The sequence below is a fragment of the Jatropha curcas genome, chromosome 11 (assembly GCF_041381405.1).
Source record: "Jatropha curcas cultivar XTBG-Jc1 chromosome 11, XTBG_Jcur_1.0, whole genome shotgun sequence".
NCBI lineage: Eukaryota > Viridiplantae > Streptophyta > Magnoliopsida > Malpighiales > Euphorbiaceae > Jatropha > Jatropha curcas.
In genome coordinates, this window is record NC_143161.1 from 7,331,318 (window position 1) to 7,349,609 (window position 18,292).

The 18,292-nt window shown below is 28.5% G+C and overlaps 2 protein-coding genes and 1 long non-coding RNA gene across 3 annotated transcripts; all 3 read left to right on the forward strand.

The window, feature by feature from the left end:
- Positions 1-10,265: 10,265 nt before the first annotated feature.
- On the forward strand, positions 10,266-10,868 carry LOC105642858 (uncharacterized). The gene has a single exon (XM_012227834.3). The coding sequence runs from the start codon at positions 10,266-10,268 to the stop codon at positions 10,692-10,694; it is 429 nt and encodes a 142-aa protein (XP_012083224.1). The 3' UTR covers positions 10,695-10,868.
- Positions 10,869-13,153: 2,285 nt separating this feature from the next.
- On the forward strand, positions 13,154-14,978 carry LOC105641211 (germin-like protein subfamily 1 member 11). Its single transcript, XM_012225707.4, has 2 exons — positions 13,154-13,343; positions 14,193-14,978. Exons 1-2 carry the CDS (start codon positions 13,220-13,222, stop codon positions 14,768-14,770), a joined length of 702 nt encoding a protein of 233 aa, XP_012081097.3. The 5' UTR covers positions 13,154-13,219; the 3' UTR covers positions 14,771-14,978.
- Positions 14,979-15,673: 695 nt separating this feature from the next.
- Positions 15,674-17,907, forward strand: LOC149492459 (uncharacterized). The gene is made up of 2 exons (XR_016318886.1): positions 15,674-16,245; positions 17,629-17,907. It is a non-coding gene; the product is annotated as an uncharacterized LOC149492459 (long non-coding RNA).
- Positions 17,908-18,292: the final 385 nt, after the last annotated feature.

Genomic DNA, 18,292 nt, shown 5'->3' on the forward strand with positions numbered 1-18,292 from the left:
AAAATTCAAGCGACGATGATGATTCTGACTCATTAGCGGGGACTAGTGGCACCGATGACTAAAATTAATTGTAATAATTGGGAGGTTATTTTCCAATGTAATAATAAAAAAAAGAACTATGTGGGCTTTGATTTTCTCTAATTTTCAAGAGGATACGTAGGCAATTAAATTAAAATTTTTCAATTTTAATTTAATTCAAGCCCAAAATAAAAAAATTATAATTTTCTATATTAGTGAGTCAGCAAAATTTGTAAATTTAATGTAATAATAGTTCTAAATTAATAGAAGTTTTTGTTTTAAAATTTTATAATAATTTATTTAGTTAATAAAATTTAAACATTTTAAAATTATTATTTATTCATGAATTCGGAATCAAAATTTTATTATTTTTTTAAAAATTTGCGTAATGCCGCAACCGAATCGGAACCGTAATTTGAACCGTCGGTTCGCCGGAACCGTGCTGAACCGTGCCGGAACCGGAAGTTCAAGGGGCGGTTCTGGTTCAAAATTTTAAACATCTCGAACCGACGGTTCAATGAACCGAAACCGACGGTTCATTGAACCGGCCATGCCTAAGGACATAGGACATTAAATAAGTACATTAAATAAGTAATACGTTAATATTTCAAATAAATAAACAATCATTTACAATAAATCATAAACATAAAATAAAAAAATACGTAATTTTTTATTTCAATGACACAAAAGCAAGTTAAAAAAAAAAACTTTATTTTTATTTGTAATAAAAAAAATCTTGGTTGATTAACTTGATGTAAGGAGCAATTTTATATACCAGGAGTTAAGTTGCATGGATACAGGACAAGATATTAGAACGTACGTATACGAAAATTTTTAAAAAAGGTAAAACATTCACACGCTTAAGACATAGTACTCTAATAAGTAACATATTGATATTTCAAATAAATAAATAATCATTTATAATAAATTATAAATATAAAATAAAAAAAAAACATATTTCTTATTTCAATGACACAAAAGTAAATGAAAAAACACTTTATTTTTATCAATAATAAAAAAAAATCTTTATTGATTAGTTTAGTGTAAAGAGTAGTCTCATATAGCAGGAGCTAGGTTGTACGGACACGGGACACGAGATACGTGAACGTACGGATATAAAAATTTTTAAAAAATATGATATTCATATGCTTAGGACACACTAAACTAAATAAGTAATACATTAATATTTTAAATAAATAAACAATCATTATAATAAATCATAAACATGAAATAAAAAATACTTAATTTCTTATTTCAATAGTTCAATTCTTAAAATTATTATCATTATTGAAAAATATATAAATGGTGTGTATGCATTTTTTTATATGATCCTACCATGCATGACTTTTGCTATTACATATCTTATGAAAAGTTTCGCATGATACTTGAGAAGACATATCTTAGCATCGTAACTTTTCAACATATCTCAATAAGATACAATTTATAATTTCATTATATAATTTTACTATTTTTGAATAATGTTATAAAATATTATTTTATCTTTTAATATTACCCTGCACACCGTGCGAATTATAAGGGAAAAAAGTAATTATATTTTCAGATAATATCATATAGGAGGAAAAACTAAATTAATATTAATAAGCAAAAACAATTTTATTTGGAAATAAGAAAGGAATATAAGGGAAAAGAATTCTGATAATTTTCTCTTCAAATTAGAAGGAAAATAAAAAACTATAAAAAAAAAATTTATAGAGACAAATTAGTTTTATTTTTCTTTTATCCAAAAAAAATAAGTAATAAAAGTTTTTCCAAAAAAAAAACTGAGTCCCTTCTTATTTTTTTTATTAATAATTAATAAATAAATTAAAATTTAAAAAAACAATTCATCACGCATAACAATAATTTAAAAAAAAAGGTAGGAGATCCAAACTTTTAGGACACACCATACTAAATAAGTATATTACATTAATATTCAAATAATAAACAGTCATTTATAGTAAATTCTCAAAATTATTATCACTATTGAAAATTACATTAATAATGTGTGTGTATTTTTTTATACAGGTCATACTAGATGTGTCAAAATGGGTCACGACACGCGAATACAATTCTCCTAACATGCGAAATAAATGGATTAGGGTTTAGGTTGAATAAGTTTGCATCATAAACGAGTTACATATTTATGATATAAATATAAATGTGTTGTTTCGTGGGTTGACACACGGATTAGGCGAGTGACCCATTTATTTAAGAGTAAAAAGGTAATTGTATTGTTAAATATAAATACTCCAACTAAAAACCTATTTAAATTTTATTGTTTTATTACTTTTTTATTTTAATTATAAATCTTGAACAATTTATGCATTTTATGTGTGAAAATTTATTTTTAAATATTATTGGAGTTAAATAGGTTAAAAATTAAAAATACTATAAGCAGGTTAAATGGATTGTATATAGGTTAACACATCCAAATGTATTCATGATATTAAGCAGGTTACACGAGTTGTATATGAGTCAACACGACCCACTTAACCTGTTTATGATATTAAGCAGGTTAAACGTGTTGTGTTCGTGTCAACATCTAATTTTCGTATTGTGTTTAGTGTCGAAATTATAAAAAATCATTTCATTTTTACATATTGCTCCGCGCATCATGCGCTTTAACACTAGGATATATTATATATACCACTGAGTTGGTTTTATATCTCATGTGTGATGATGCACTATTGCAATTTAATGTAGCATGTCTATCTTCCTGAACAGATTCCTTTAAACTATAAAAGTCAAATAGACAGGAATACCCTCAAAGCTTTTTGGTCCAAGAAAATTGGAAAGAATGTATCAATATTATATGCCAAATTTTCTTTTGAAATTACCAGAGGCCAATAAGCAAATTATTTAACAAAACCCATATATACCAAAATTGTTTTTCTCTAAATTCTTCTTCTTCTTCTTCCTCTTCTCTGTCTTTTCTTTCTTGTTGTGTCTACTGCAACTTGTTCAATAGCTTTCCCCCTTCGAGCTATCTTGTTGTTGATTCGTTTGGCAATTTTTCAGTTTTTGTTTATATAATGATCAGAAACTCTGATAATACGACCAGAGGTGGCTCAGACAAGGCGCTAGCAAGGGCACCGCTCATAAAATTTTCAAAATTTTATTAATTAATTTATTTTTATTTCACTGGATGAAGCCCTAGGCCAAAAGTGTGTTGCGGGCTATATACACTGATGTGAGAGTGAAACTCTCTGTTTTATTTATCAAATCGGTGAAAACACTGTTGTGAGAACAAGAAATTTTAAATTTTGGTCTTTTGATTACATTGCATATTTCAATTTCCTAAATTTAAAATTTTGGATTGTCTTGCAACTTCATTATTTAACGTTTTATATTAAGAATTTAAAAATAAGAAGAACAAAATAAATAAAATGCTTTTGGTTAGTTTTCTTCGTTAAGGTTTAGATTCATAATAATCTAATAATGCTAACAAAATTAACTAATAAAATCATGTCTTTTAAGAAATATATATTAGGGGTGTTTAAGGTTCGGTTTGAAAATATATTCAAACTAAATATATAACATGATAATTTATAAAAATATTCAAGCCGAATCAAACTATAAATCAAACTCAAATTGAACCAAACCAATGAATGTGGTTTAGTTCAATTTGGATGGTTTGGGTGGTTTTTAATGATTTATTTATTTTATATTTATGAAAAAAGAATTGCCATATCCAACTTACCCAATAGAGCTTTCCCCCTTCCAGCTATCTGATGATTTTTGGTTGTAATTGTTTATATAACTGCCAGAAACTATTGGAATTTTTTTTTTTTTTTTTTTTGTCAATATTTCCATGAGTTCCTTTTGACTATATACTAATTTCGTTTTCGAATTAGTGACGGTCTTCTTTGTAAAAGTTTTTCCATAAATATAACTTTTAACTTTATGAAAAAAAAAAACATTCATTAAACTTTTTATTATACAATTGCACTTATTGAATGCTTCAACTTGTAAATTTTTTGTATTAAATATTTTAATTTTTAAATTTAGATCAATTAAATATTTATTAAATAGTAAAAAATGTGAAAATATTATTCTAAAAATTGTGATAAATACAAATCAAATTAATATTTACATGTAAATATAAAAAATACTAAAAAACTATTGTTGTTAGTATGAATAGGTGTGTAATATTACCATAATTCGTAACTTTAATAACATAATAGATTTCTCGTAAAGTTAATGAAGATACTATAAGTTTTTTAATGTGAAGTAAACGAGTGAATTTATATATTAGACCATTTTAAAATTTTTATTTTTAGTATATATATAATTTTTTTTATAAATTAATATGTTTAGTTGATTCTAATATTATAATAATTGTAAGTGGTATTGCTCCTTAAATTTAATTGCTGCAACTAAAGTGTGTATATTTGTCACAAATAAATTGATATCTCATAAGAAAGAAATTATTGTATATGTAAATACAAATAATGGTCAACATGGAATGCAACAATTATGTAATAGACTTGTACTCGGGAGAAAGTTTTTAGCTTTTTCATTGGAAAGGATAAAAATAAAAAATCCTAAAAATCTCCAATGGATTTGAAGACAAAAGTCATGTTCTACCACAACTTTTAATATAGCTTTTAGTATATTCTATTTATTTGACATTGTCAAAACTCTCTTTATTAACTATATTATTCGATAACATAGTATTTATAATTATTTAGAGGTTGACGAAATTTTTTATCAAATGTTAAAACACCCTAGCTAAAACTTTTAGCATTTTATAAAGAGTGATTAAATTTTTTTTTTCCGAATTCAATTAATTAAAGAATTAATGTCTTTTTTTGTGATTTTCAGTTAAACAACTAATTAAATAGTTATTTTTACTAAAAATTTTAATTTTAACCATTATATAAATAACTATTATCTAAAAGTTAATAGTTAACTGCTAAAAGCTACTAAAACAATTAATATTATCGAACGTGCTCTAAATTTATTATCAAATTTAGGTTTTTCTACTCCCTTAGGGTACCACATTCAAGCTTTTATATGTTGTGGTTGCAAATAAATTATTTAATCAACCGATTATTCGATCAACTAAAATGTATTGTATTTACTAGTGAATTTCATTTACAAAGTTAGAAGTTTAAAATTTAATGTTGTTATTGCTGAAATGATAAATATGTGTATAAATTTAAAAAATTATTAAAATTATTAAAATCTAATATTAAAATAGAAAATATTTGTTATATATGGTAAATCAATTAATGAGCATTTGAATCAACAATTTTGAAATTATGTTTAGTTAAAATTATTAATCGAAATTAAATTATTATGTATAAAATTACATTTAAATTTTTAAAAAGGTTATGAAAATTATTAATATTTTATAACTTAATATTTTAAAATTTTAAAATTGAATTATTTTCTTTTCCAGTAAATAGGACTTTATTAAAAGACAAAGGTTAGTGGGTAGGGTACATGTAAAACAGAACAAACAAAAGAATTGTATAGAAACTAGAAAAGGAACAAGAAAGAAGGCTGCGCCTAAACGCTGGGTCAAGCAATAAGAGCAATATCCACTCAAACGTAACATGCCAAACGTGCACGGGTTTAGGTAATACTGTTAGAATTTATGATAATTAATTAATTAATTAATTATTATTGTGATAATACTTATTCTTTCTAGATATAAATAATTTGTTCATATCTTATCTGTATTGTTTTACGTAATCCATCATTATTCATAGCAGAAAATAGGTTTTTTTAATCTCTCTCGTCTTTCCATCTCTCAGTCACGCATAAAACCCTGATTGCTAAGGCAAGGTGCTCTTAGACTGTGGCTCAAAGGATATTTTCTATACGTTATGGTTGCTCCTATGGTTGATAATACGAGGCTTATTTCTTCGCTACAAAAAGTATATCCATCTTTGTTTTCATATATATATGTATATACTTCCAATAGATACCGATTAGATTCAAGCAGTAAGGTACATTGACGGATGATTTCTGTGAATTTAAGAAATTCGATCTAGAAAAGCATTCATAAGAGAAACAATCAAGAACCAGATACTCGATTTCAATCCCAAATTGAAATCAAAATCAACTAGCCAGTTCTCAAACTTAAAAATCAGTTTTAATCTCAGTTTAGAACCTAGAAAGCCTTAAAGTGCTGGCTCATTACTAAAACCTTTCGTTCAATGAATCAGGCAGGCAAATTGGATAGCAACGTTTGCATTTTTAGTATAATCAGTAGTCAAAGAAAACTGCAATGATTGGGACATCCTTAGTTTTGGACATAAGTAGTATATTTTTTAAGGTTGGTTCTAATACAAGACTAAAAACCCATTATGTTTAAATACAAAGTTTTCTTTTTTTTCTCGTCTAGACTAATTTCTGTAACAGCTTTTGATATAACTTTTAATGATTTGATTAACTCTATTATTTATAGGATTTAGTAGCATGATTTTGATTTTTATATTAATATTTAGAGTTTGAAACATCTAACAATTATTAAAACAGTTAATTTTATTGAACATGACTCGAAAGCAAGATCTCATTTATATATTTTTTTTGTTTTGATATCAATAAATATAAGACCAATTTAATCAATATTCATGCATCAAAATAAATTCAGCTATTTGATGTCCAATTGATAAATAAGAGAAAAAATGTTGAATTGGATAGCAAAATCAATATGTATAATTCAATTACACTTGAAGCATATCATTTTCAATAAAGAGGATAACCACGTGGGTCATTTTTGGATAGATTATTAGTTGCAGCAGCAATAAAATTAAAATTATACCAATTATTATTATTATTATTATTATTATTATTATTATACAAAAATATTAGTAGTAATTAGAAACACAATCTCAATATTATTAAAATTCATGGTCTGACTACAAATTTGGATTTTATCTATCATTTTGGAATTGAAAACATTATACCACATCCAAATATAAATCGAATTATTTTTTATTCAAAATGGGAAATTTACTAAAATACAATTATTATATTGTAGCAATTTTGAAGAAGAACATTTAGTTTGAAAAGAAAAAATTGAGGAACTAAAGTGGCCGGACAAAGTAATTTGATAATTACGTGTCAAAAAAATGTATCTATATTAAACAGAAAGAAAATACAAAATTTGCTATTTTCTATGCAAAATCAAAATTCTATGGTCTTTATTTCCACATTCTACAGAAAGTGTTTTTTGCTTTGTTTGGAAAAAAAGTATTGAAAGAAGAAATATTTCACGTACTTTCCACTAGACTTATCATATTTTGAAGCTTTCCAATTTAAAGAGAAAAAATAAAAGAAAGTGAAATTTTCACTTATTTTTATTGAATTATCTAAAAGCCTCAAAATAACTAGAATTACATTCTATTGTAAAATAAATAAAAGTATAATCGTAAATTTTCAACAATAATATTTTATTTCTTTCCAAACAAAAGAAAATAATTTTTTTTCCTTTATTATATCGAAATATAACGATGAAAATTAATAATTAGAGAAATATAATTTAGAGAAAAACATCCTAATTTGTGGTCGGACACCAAGAATCAAATTTCAATCAATAAGGTAGAGAGTTAAAACTACTTACCACCAAATGAATTTCTAGGATTGAGCTTTCAAAGTTTGAACATTAACCTCAAGATTTTGAGCATAGTTTGACTCATTATTCCTAAAGTAAGCTAGTCCACATTTAACACTGCTAAAATTTAATTTGTAACATAAAATTCATTGAATATCAATTCGTATAATTATACAAATTCATTGAATATCAATTAATGTTATTTTTGAATGTTAGTCCATTCAAGTTTAAAGGTTCTTGCTCCACAATCAATTCAAAGAAATTAACTATATGAATTATCTTTGGTGCAGTATTTGTAAATGGAAAATGCTGCAAGGATCCAGAGCATGTATCAGAACAACATCAGTATTTGTAAACTAAACCAATTAAAAGTTAAAAGTCTTGGAGTTCAATAATTGAAGTATGGTGGGGCTGCGACTGCTTCTATCGTGGATAGAATTAAAAATATATTTATTTTTAATGAAACTAATCATGTTTTAATTTAAACTTTATTAACTATTTTTCTCATTCCTCCCGTGATAAAACTCACCTAAGCATGACCACAATTTGTTTTAAACCAATCAATTCAAACCAAAATCAGATAGAGGTCATTGATTGCCAGTTTGAAACCATACGTGTTCGATTTTAGGTTTTTTAATTTTTTTTAATCGAATTGATATAATTGTTTTAAAATTGGCGGTTTAGACTTGAAGCCATGTTGAAAAAAATTCTTTTTAAAGAAATGCCTACTTTGTTTTATTATAATTTTAAAAATAAATTTTTAGACTTATTTAATTGGTTTAGTTTTTTTAGTAGTACTATTATTTGTTTATTATATTATTATTATTATTATTTCTTCGAACTAAAAACCAAAAAAAAAATGAAAAAAATTATCTATTTTTTACTCAAAACTGAAATGAAATGGCCAAAACCGTCTTACAAGCCATCTAAAAGCGATCCGGTTCTAATTTTGTCCTTCTTATAACTGAAATCAATGGTTTTAAAATCGAAAAAAGTAGTCATACCAAACTCCAATTCGTCATTACTTTCGCAAATCAAAGCTCTAACTTCATAAATTTATAAATAATTTTTAAATGAAAAATTGAATTAAAACTATTTTATAAATTTGATTTAGTTTAATTTTAAAATTCAAATATTTGTCTCAATTCAATTTAATTTTTGTACGAAAAGTTTTAAAAATTGAATCGGATGGAATCCAAATTGAAATGTTTTATTATTTTTAACAATATTTTCAGTTATTCTCATTCTCTTTTATAAGGAAATAATTTCTAATAAAGTCACTAAACCAAGAAACTGAACCAAATTGGTTCTATTTGATTTGGTTCCTCTTGAAATTAGTTTATTTTTTTAATGTAAAAAAAAAAAAAAAAAAGCTTTCGACTTGTGTCAATTTGATTCTAATTTTAATCGACGCAACCCTCTTTTCATGAATTTATTTTTCACTTTAGATATTTTGTTTGAAGTTTTTGATTTGTTTGTTGAATTTTTTTCCTTTAGGTCTTTCATTTGTTTCTTGATTTTTTTTTTTTTTGAGTCTTTGATTTTGTAGCTTTGATTTGTAGAGAGAAAACTATTATTGGAATTTTTTTAAGGGTATATTCCTTTTTTTTTTTTTTTTTTTTTGAATGGATCGTGTGAAATGGAGAATATAGAACTTCAAATTATTCAATTAAATAATAATAAAATAAATTTATTTCTCTAAATTGAACAATTAAGCTATTTATCTGAATTTGTAAATCAAAAATTTTGTCTAAATAAAAAAAATCTTGTTCAAAGTTGAATTCAATATGTTATATAACTTTTTAGACAAAAGATAAAATTGTCCCTTATAATTCTAAAATAACATCATATACCATTTAGTAATCATCAATTAATCAACTCTTGATACCATTTCTTAATTATTTAGTACTATATACTCAACCACGATAGGAGAGGTTAGTAGTGGCCCCTATCTCACCTAACCAAAATTGTTTTAAAAAAAAAAATACCCATAAGATATTGAATTTTTTTTATTTTACCTTTTAAACAATACATAAATGTTTTCAATTTAACCTAAAAAATATTTTAACCCCTAACTTTAATTTCTGGCTTATATACTTTTAATTCGAAATATGTATTCAAAATCTAGCATAATAACCATTCACCCATGTTTTTGTCCGCTTGAAAGGCTTCGTTTCTTTATTGCTCTGTGAGAGAGAGATTGTGGAAGTGGTGGTGATGATGATGAGGTTTACATGAAAGAAAGTATGTTAAATAATTTTGTCTGGGATAAAGAAGAGAGAGAGGAAAATTTTTAAAAAACATAAAAAAATCTTTTAATTAAATTAATTATAAAATAGCATTATTTTTACTAATGGAATACAATTATAACTTTTAAAAAATTATTACTCTTTTTTTTTTCTCTTGGTCAATGGTTAAAAATAATATCATTTGAAGAAAAAATTATTTTTGATTGTTTTACTTTCCATTTATGAAGTGTTCTCATTAGTCAAACATTTGCTAGTCTAACGTTTGTTATTTCTTATATACGTTACTTCCATCGTGTGCTTAACCGATCACATGTAGTTTGACAACTAAGGTTTAACTAATCCAACCACTAACTATCTTCCAACTCTGCTTTACAACTCAAGTCAACCTTTTATGGTTGATGCAATTAATTTAATAGTTAATTAATTAATTAATGGAGAAGCTAAAAGCTTTGAAGTTGACATGCACATGCACATGTTTTGATGAGAGTAACTTAGAATTGAAGTTAGTCTCATCACCATCATCATCACCATCATCAGGCAAATATCTGAGTGTGCACACACTCGATAAAGTAAAATCAGCACTTGAAAGAGCAGAGAAAGAACCAATTAGGAAACGATCAACAACGCTGTGGAAATCCCGGTTATCACCATCATATTCTTCATCATCTTCTTCCATGAAAGATCTTTCAGATGATGAAGATGAAGAAAAACTTACATCTTCACCCGTGGCTGCAGGTTGTCCAGGTTGCTTATCATATGTATTGATAATGAAAAATAATCCGAAATGTCCTAGGTGCAGTACTGTTGTTCCGTTGCCAATGGCAAAGAAGCCTCGAATCGATCTCAATATTTCAATTTGAGATTGATCAAGATTTGATGTTTGTGATTTTGTAAATGATAGATGGAATTTAGAGGCTCAGAGAAATAGAAGTGTAGGTAAAAAGAAGAGAAAAAATTGGAAAAAGAAAATTATGGTTTTTTATTTTATTTTTTTAACTTTTGAATTCCCATATTCTATCTTATTCTGTTGATGCAGAGAGAATGTCTAATTGCATTTTATTTCTAATTTTTCTGGAGAAGCTTAATGGTTCATTGAAAACAGAGTTTTCAATTCAAAGTTTTGACTAAAGCTATCAAACTTATATACTTCAACAAAAAAAAAAAAAAAAAAAACCGAGTACTTACCAAAATTTCATTTAGTCTTTTTAAAGTGTTGGGTAACGTAGCGTAACTCAATTTTTAACAGTTAAACATAATTAAAATAGTTAAACATTTAAAACTGTAATTGAAAGCGAATTTTAAAGAAATTTAACATGAGAAGCGAGGAGAATAAAGAAAATAAATATTATAAGGACTAGAGTTTAAAAATGAGTAAGGAGGCCATTAAAGGAAAGACATGAGCTGAAAAGTAGATTGAGACATGTATCCATGCACTTAAAAGTGGTGAACAGTTTAGCCATCTTTACAAGTAGTAGTTTGTGTCGATCTCTCCACTCACTGACTCTTTGGTTTGGTAGCTCAGATGATATAGAAATGGTTGTCCTATAAATGTTTGAAAGCTGCATTCACCTACAGTTCGTCAAATGATGACTGTTGAGCTTTTATTGTCACTGGATGAATTTGCTAATTAAGGCCCATTTAGTCATTTACTATACCAATTCATTAATATATACCTAACTTAATAAATGTCATAATTTTATTATATCATCCATCTTAAAGTTTCCCACATACCTTCCTTTATTTGTTTAATGCTTATTTTCTCAACTATTTTTTAATTACTATTTCTTCTTTTGGCATCCTCTGCCTGCTTGTGTGAGATATCTATTCTTTCTTGGATTTATTATTTATCTTTTACCCCTAATTTTGCATGCAATTAATTCATTACATTACATGACATTCTTTATGTGGGAAAAAAAAAATTAAATTTTTGTTTATTTATTTTTTACATCCTAAATTCTAATTACGTACTTTAATTCAAAATTTATTTAAATCTTGCCATAAATCTTTCCGAAAAGCACAGAATAAAAGGAAAAAAATTTTGTTTTTTTGCACGATATCTAAATTGGGGATAGCACGTGGGAAATGCTTCCACAGTGCATTAGTAGTTGCCCACTAAACTATGCACTAGTCACGGTCACGGTAGATAGGGCGCATAGTTTCCTTTTCGATAAGTAGATTTTTATTGTCCTTGGCTTTGTGAGAACCTAAAATCCTGCCAAGGGAAGAGAGGTGGGCCAACCTTGGAAAGAGAGCTTTCAAAAAATAAATTTAGCCGGTGATGCATAGAAAGAGAATTGATGCGGAAAAATCCTGTCTTTATTGAAATTGAACAAACAGAAAATAGCTCAATAACTTTTTAAATTTGTGTCTTTTATAGAATCACTCACCGAACAATGTGGCTATTGAAGTTTTTAAAAATTCTGTTCATCACTTCGCGGGTGTGATATGTGAGTTAAAATGGATTAAACTTTATTAATAAGCACTTGAATTAGTTTAATACATTACATCTCGAGGTGAATTTTATTTATAAGTTCAAGAATTTAAAATTTAAAATTATTACTGTTAATAGAGCTTTACTTGAATATCAATCTCAATTTAAACGTGAAAATTTATTTACACATAAAAAAAAAGGATTAACCTTTTCTCATTTATTAGAAGTGCTAATGAGCTGAAATAGCATTACAGGCTACACAACAAAGGTAGTCAACGACACTTAATTTTGATTTTTTGTTTTTTGAAATTTACCTCATAAAATATAGAAAATTTTACCTTTTGCTATAATAGAGTGATTTTTTTCAATATCGCTTCCTCTAAATTTTGAAAAAAAAAAAAATTTTGCCCCTTCTAATTATTTTTTTTGGTTCCACTATAGGGATAGCTTTCCTCATAGCTCACTAAATTGATAAAAACTCTTCTGATCGAAAGGACTTAAACTCGAGATACTTGATTGGCAAAAAAGGATTAACCTTTCGAATAAGACATTTATTGAAACTTCCATGAAAAAGTTTCAGGTTTCATTTGGCAATCTGTACCAGCTAATACAAGAAGCATAAAACATTCACAAACAGATTTGCTTTATGGAATTTTCTTTTGTGTTTGATAATAAATAAGTTTGAAACTCTAAAAGAAGAAAATATATGTATAAAAATCAAATCAATATTGATCTATAAAAGGAGAGAGTAATTAAATTTATTCATTTTCATTTTTATTAAATACTGTAGGCACGGATAGAGTTCTCCTTATGCAATTTTTGTGAGTAATAAATAAATCCACCATTGAAACCCACCATCTGATACCCTCTTCTATAAATTAGTACCCAACCATTGAAACCTCATCCATTCATTGCTTATCAAACCTACTCGATATCTAAACATTCCAAAAAATAATGAGAATTGCTAATTTTCTTGTACCTCTTTCTATCTTGGCTTTGGCTTTCTCAGTCTCCGTTGCTTATGATCCTAGCCCTCTACAAGACTTCTGTGTGGCAACCGATGATACTTCCTCTGGAGGTATTCATATATACGTGCTTATTATTATTACTACTACTACTTTTTATCACTATTAGTATTCCTATTACTTACTCTGTTCCGTTAAGTATGTCACAAGTTTAACCACATAACTACTTTTCTTTTCTAATTAGTACTACCTCCTTTCCACAATACTTATTACGTTTGAGAAAATAGTTTGTTCCAAAATATTTGTTACATTTGTGATTTCAAAGAGTGATGAATCTTTTTTTTTTTTCTATGTTTAATCTTTGTATATGAAACAAAATCTTTGTTTATAGAGTATGATACCAAGAATCAAATGTCAGTGAATAACGTACCAACCAAATGAATTCTTGGGATTGGAAAGGCAGTTAAAGTGAACTTTTGAAGTTTGAACATTAACCTTAAACTTGAGTTATTGTTCCTAGGGTTATCACTAATCCATATTAATTAACCTGTCTAAAATTTGAATTTTAACATCAGATTCATCGGATATCACTTTGTATAACGATGAAAATCCTAATATATATTTTAAAGATTTTGATAACGAAAAGATAATAGAATGTCACATGGGATTAAAATTCTCAATGAGGTAATTTGAAGACATTAAGATAGGTAAACTTGGTATAATCTCGCATGGGATTAAAATTCTACACTCATATCCTCATGTTATTTTATTTTTTGTTTTTCATAAATTTGCTTGAATTGGGAGCTTATAATCCTGGCTAGATACCACTCCAATGCCGTTAAAATATATTTATGTTATTTTTTGAATATTAATCTATTCAAGTTTAAAATTACCAGCTCCACCATCAATTAAATTAACTATATGAATAATAGATAATCACTTCAATTTTATCTTTGGTGCAGCATTCGTAAATGGAAAATTCTGCAAGGATCCAGAGCATGTAACAGCAGACGATTTTTACCATACTGGACTTAATATTGCTAGGCCGACATCAGACCAACTTGGAGTCCGTACAAATCTTTTAACTGTAGAAGAAATACCAGGACTCAATACATTAGCACTATCCATTGTTCGAATTGACTTCGAAGCAGGCGGAGTCAACCCGCCACACCATCACCCTCGAGCATCTGAAATCATAACAGTATTGGAAGGAACTCTTTATGCTGGTTTCATTACAGGAAATCCTGATCATAAGGCTTTTGTCAAAATTTTAAAAGCAGGAGATGTTTTTGTATTTCCATTTGGATTAATTCACTTCCAGTTCAATATTGGTAAAAGCCCTGCAGTTGCTATAGCAGCATTAAACAGTCAAAATCCAGGAGTGGTTACTTCAGCAAATACCATTTTTGGAGCTGTTCCTTCTCTTAATCTTCAACTTTTGGCCAGAGCTTTCCATCTTGATAAAAATATAGTGGCTAATCTTACAAAACAAGAATGGGTCAATCCATCTGACCTTAATTCTTATTCTAGCTATTATTGATACATATTTAGAGTTGTGACAGAGATAAAAATGAGGATTGATGTTACCAACTCTTTCTCGTCTGTATTGTAATAACAGAGAAAGAATATCTATCTATCTATCTATCTATATATATGTGTGTGTATAAGCAAAGCAGTTTGCATTATATGAAAGTCATGTGTAAGCATCTGAAATTGCCAAGTATGAGAATGACAATAATTATTTAGTACGATTGTAAGAAGATACGATGTAATGACAGCAATTGTAAGAAGATAAGTTGTTTTATATTTTTAGATAATGTCTTTATCATGATAATATCTATTAGTTACATCCCATCAAGATAACGCATTAAATTAAATTAAAATATAATTAAAATACAAATAATCCAAGCCATAAAATAAGAAATACTTAATTGCTACTAGGAGCTAAATTGCACAGACACAGGACACGAGATACGAAACTGAAACACCCCGAATTTTTATTTTCGAAACTTTTGAATTTAATTTAAAACAAAAATCGAAAATTTTGATGTGTAGGCTACAAATATAACCACAGTGTCAAATCGAGTCCAATTCTGTGATATTGGGCCTAAGCCCAAAATGTATTATCGAAACTTTTGATTTAAGAACATATAAAATATTCGAGAAATAATATGAAAATCCGGCTACTAAGAAAATATTATGGAACCGAACTAAATAATTAAAATAAAATGATCCGGGCCTGAAAACCAATTTGATTTTTTTTGAAAACCGCACGAAGTATTCCGAAAACCGAATGAAAAACTCAAAAATCGAACAAAATGAGACCAAATAGCTAAATCGGACCAAACCGGCTCGAATCGAACCGGAATGGCCCAGCCCACTTTCCTTCCCTTCTTTTCTTTTTCTTTCTTTTCTTTCCCTTCCTTTCTCTCCTTCTTCCTCGCGCGACAGCACCCTCCTCCCTCTCCTTTCGATCTCCGACCACCACTCGACCAGAACGGAGTGGCGATCGGTTCGTCCGACGCCAGAGGTCTCAATTCCAGCCTCCCTTCACGTTGAACAGACCTGCAGCGGCGCGGATGGAGCTTTCTCCCACGCGACTGTCTCCTCTTCCATCTTTGGCGATCCACACCATTTCCGGCTGCCCCAGCGGAGGAAACGGGTGTTAATCGACTCTCTACCACGCTGTGAGTAAATTCCCTCTAACAATTTGTGGATTTATCGACGTTTTGGAGAGCAACCTTGCGCGGAGGAGATGTAGCGGCTGTCGAGCCCGATCCGGCCAATCAAGGACCGATCTCACTAAATTAACGCCAAAAATGGACTCCTTGGTAAATTTTGAGTTGAATGATGTGATCGTGCAAATTTCTGGGAAAGGATGATTTTCCGGCCACCGTGCACGGCTGCCGGCGGCGGCATTCCGGTTACCGGCCGGCGACACTCCGACGAGGCCCCGAGAGACAGAATGTTCTTCTCTTCACGCTGATCACGGAATCATCGCCCGATTCTCAATTGGTACGTTCTAAGACTAAATTCTCAATTTTTGTATATAAAGAATTAATTGATTAATGAATTTTATTGAGATATTAAATAAATTGAATTGAATAATAAGAAATTATGTTATTGGAATAGCTTAAATATGTATATGGACATTTATAGTCTTTTGTAAATAAATTAGATCGGTTAGCATGCGTAATTATGATTAGTTGACTGGTTTAGGATTTTAGAAGAATGTAATTGCAAATTAGTTTAGAACATTGTCAAATAAATTACATGAACCATAATTATAATTAGGAGGTTTGATATTGAGATAAAAATCCCTAACTAATATTTATGTAAGTTAATTTAGGAATTTTAATAAATATTGTTAGGAGAAGTTATAATTTAAAGTAAATAGTTATAGGGCAATTAACACTATTAGTGAATCACGCTTGGAGGTTAATTAGTTGAAATTATTAAGTGTATATATGTAAGTGTGATGGATGATATATGTAGCTTATGGCGGTCGGGTTGAGTTGTTTCGAAAGGAGGATGGGAATATAGCTGATTGATTGCCCGACGGATGGGCTGTGTGTATTGATTGATTAATATATAATAATCTTGTGTTATCTAAACAGTAGGATAGTCCAAATTTTTAGGGGAAATGCTGCCGAAATTTCAGTAGAACCTAGACTGCACATAATCAATAAGTTTATTTACATTAATTGTGCATTGATTAATATATAATAGTTGTTGTTTAATGTTACTACTATTTATTTATTTATTTGCATTGATTTTGAATGTTTAATTGTACATTGCAATACGATGTTTAATTGATTAATATGTCTGCATTTGATTGCAACGTTTGATTAATTGTGCTGTGATAATGCTATGCTCTGTTTGTGTGGAATTGGGATGAAGTGGGTCACCATGGGTTTGTGAGAACGGTCGATAAATATGGATCCTGATGAAATTATGAAATTGGACCATCGGCCGGGTAAATGGGAGATCGGCGCCCCCGTGTGCACCTGATGAACTGATGAAATGATTTTGATGATATGGAAAAGAAAAGAGAAAATGTAAAATAAAATATTGAGAGGACTGGTCAAGTGAGGATTAGACCGGTCGGCCAGATATGGGGATTGGCTCCCTGGGTGCACATGTTTGAGAGGATGGGCTGTTTGAGAGGATGGCTCGTCGGGGGTTTAGGTGACGCCACTGACTAATTTCCACGTGATGTGATTATATGAAGATGTTAATGATTGTGAGTGCTGGTGATGTGCCATTGTGTGACTGGCTGCGTGAGCATATAACTAGTCGGATGACTAGATTGATATGTTTACACATTTGTGTGACTGTGTGTGTTGTGCAATAAGTATTACTCTTTAGAAAACTTACATGTCTTGTTTAATTTTTCAGGAAGTAAGTTTCTCTTTAATTCGATTTAGGTTACGTTTCTTCGACGCAGGGCACTAAAGAAATTTTCCCTAGTTCCATAATTATTTTACTATGTAACTGTATGTATAAAAGGCTATGTATATCAAACAGTTAGTGACTCCGCAGTTGTAGAATTTATTTACATTTAGACGTGTATATTAAAAATGTGATGTATTGTTAATTAGGCCCGAACTGTGGAATGTGGTAGCTGATAATTTGGGCCGAAATTTAATAAAATCTTGAGGTTTATTTTCCTATAAATATGGGCTGAATGTTTAAAATTATATTGAGATAGTAAATTTTTTTGTGTTCCAGGCTTACTACGGGTCTCGGGGGCCTTAAGCTTACCTGGATCGTAGTGCCAGTCTGGCCCATGGAATCGGGTCGTGACAGAAACGTACGGAATATATGGTAATAAATAAACAATCATTTATAATAAATAAAAAACATAAAATAAAAATGCTTAATTTTTATTTTAATATAATTAGTTTAAATTAAAATTAAAATGCATATAACCCAAACTATAAAATAAAAAACTATTTAATTTCTTATTTTAATGATTATCTTGATGTATGAGGTAGTCTTATATACCAGAAGCTGTGTTGCATAGATACGGAACACGAGATATAAGAACGTACGGATATGA

Bases quoted from the DNA above. Each gene is read 5' to 3' on its own strand.
- LOC105642858 (XM_012227834.3), top strand. From the start codon at position 10,266: ATGGAGAAGCTAAAAGCTTTGAAGTTGACATGCACATGCACATGTTTT.
- LOC105641211 (XM_012225707.4), top strand. From the start codon at position 13,220: ATGAGAATTGCTAATTTTCTTGTACCTCTTTCTATCTTGGCTTTGGCT. The intron at 13,344-14,192 runs GTATTCATATAT...TCTTTGGTGCAG, and splicing joins CGATGATACTTCCTCTGGAG to CATTCGTAAATGGAAAATTC.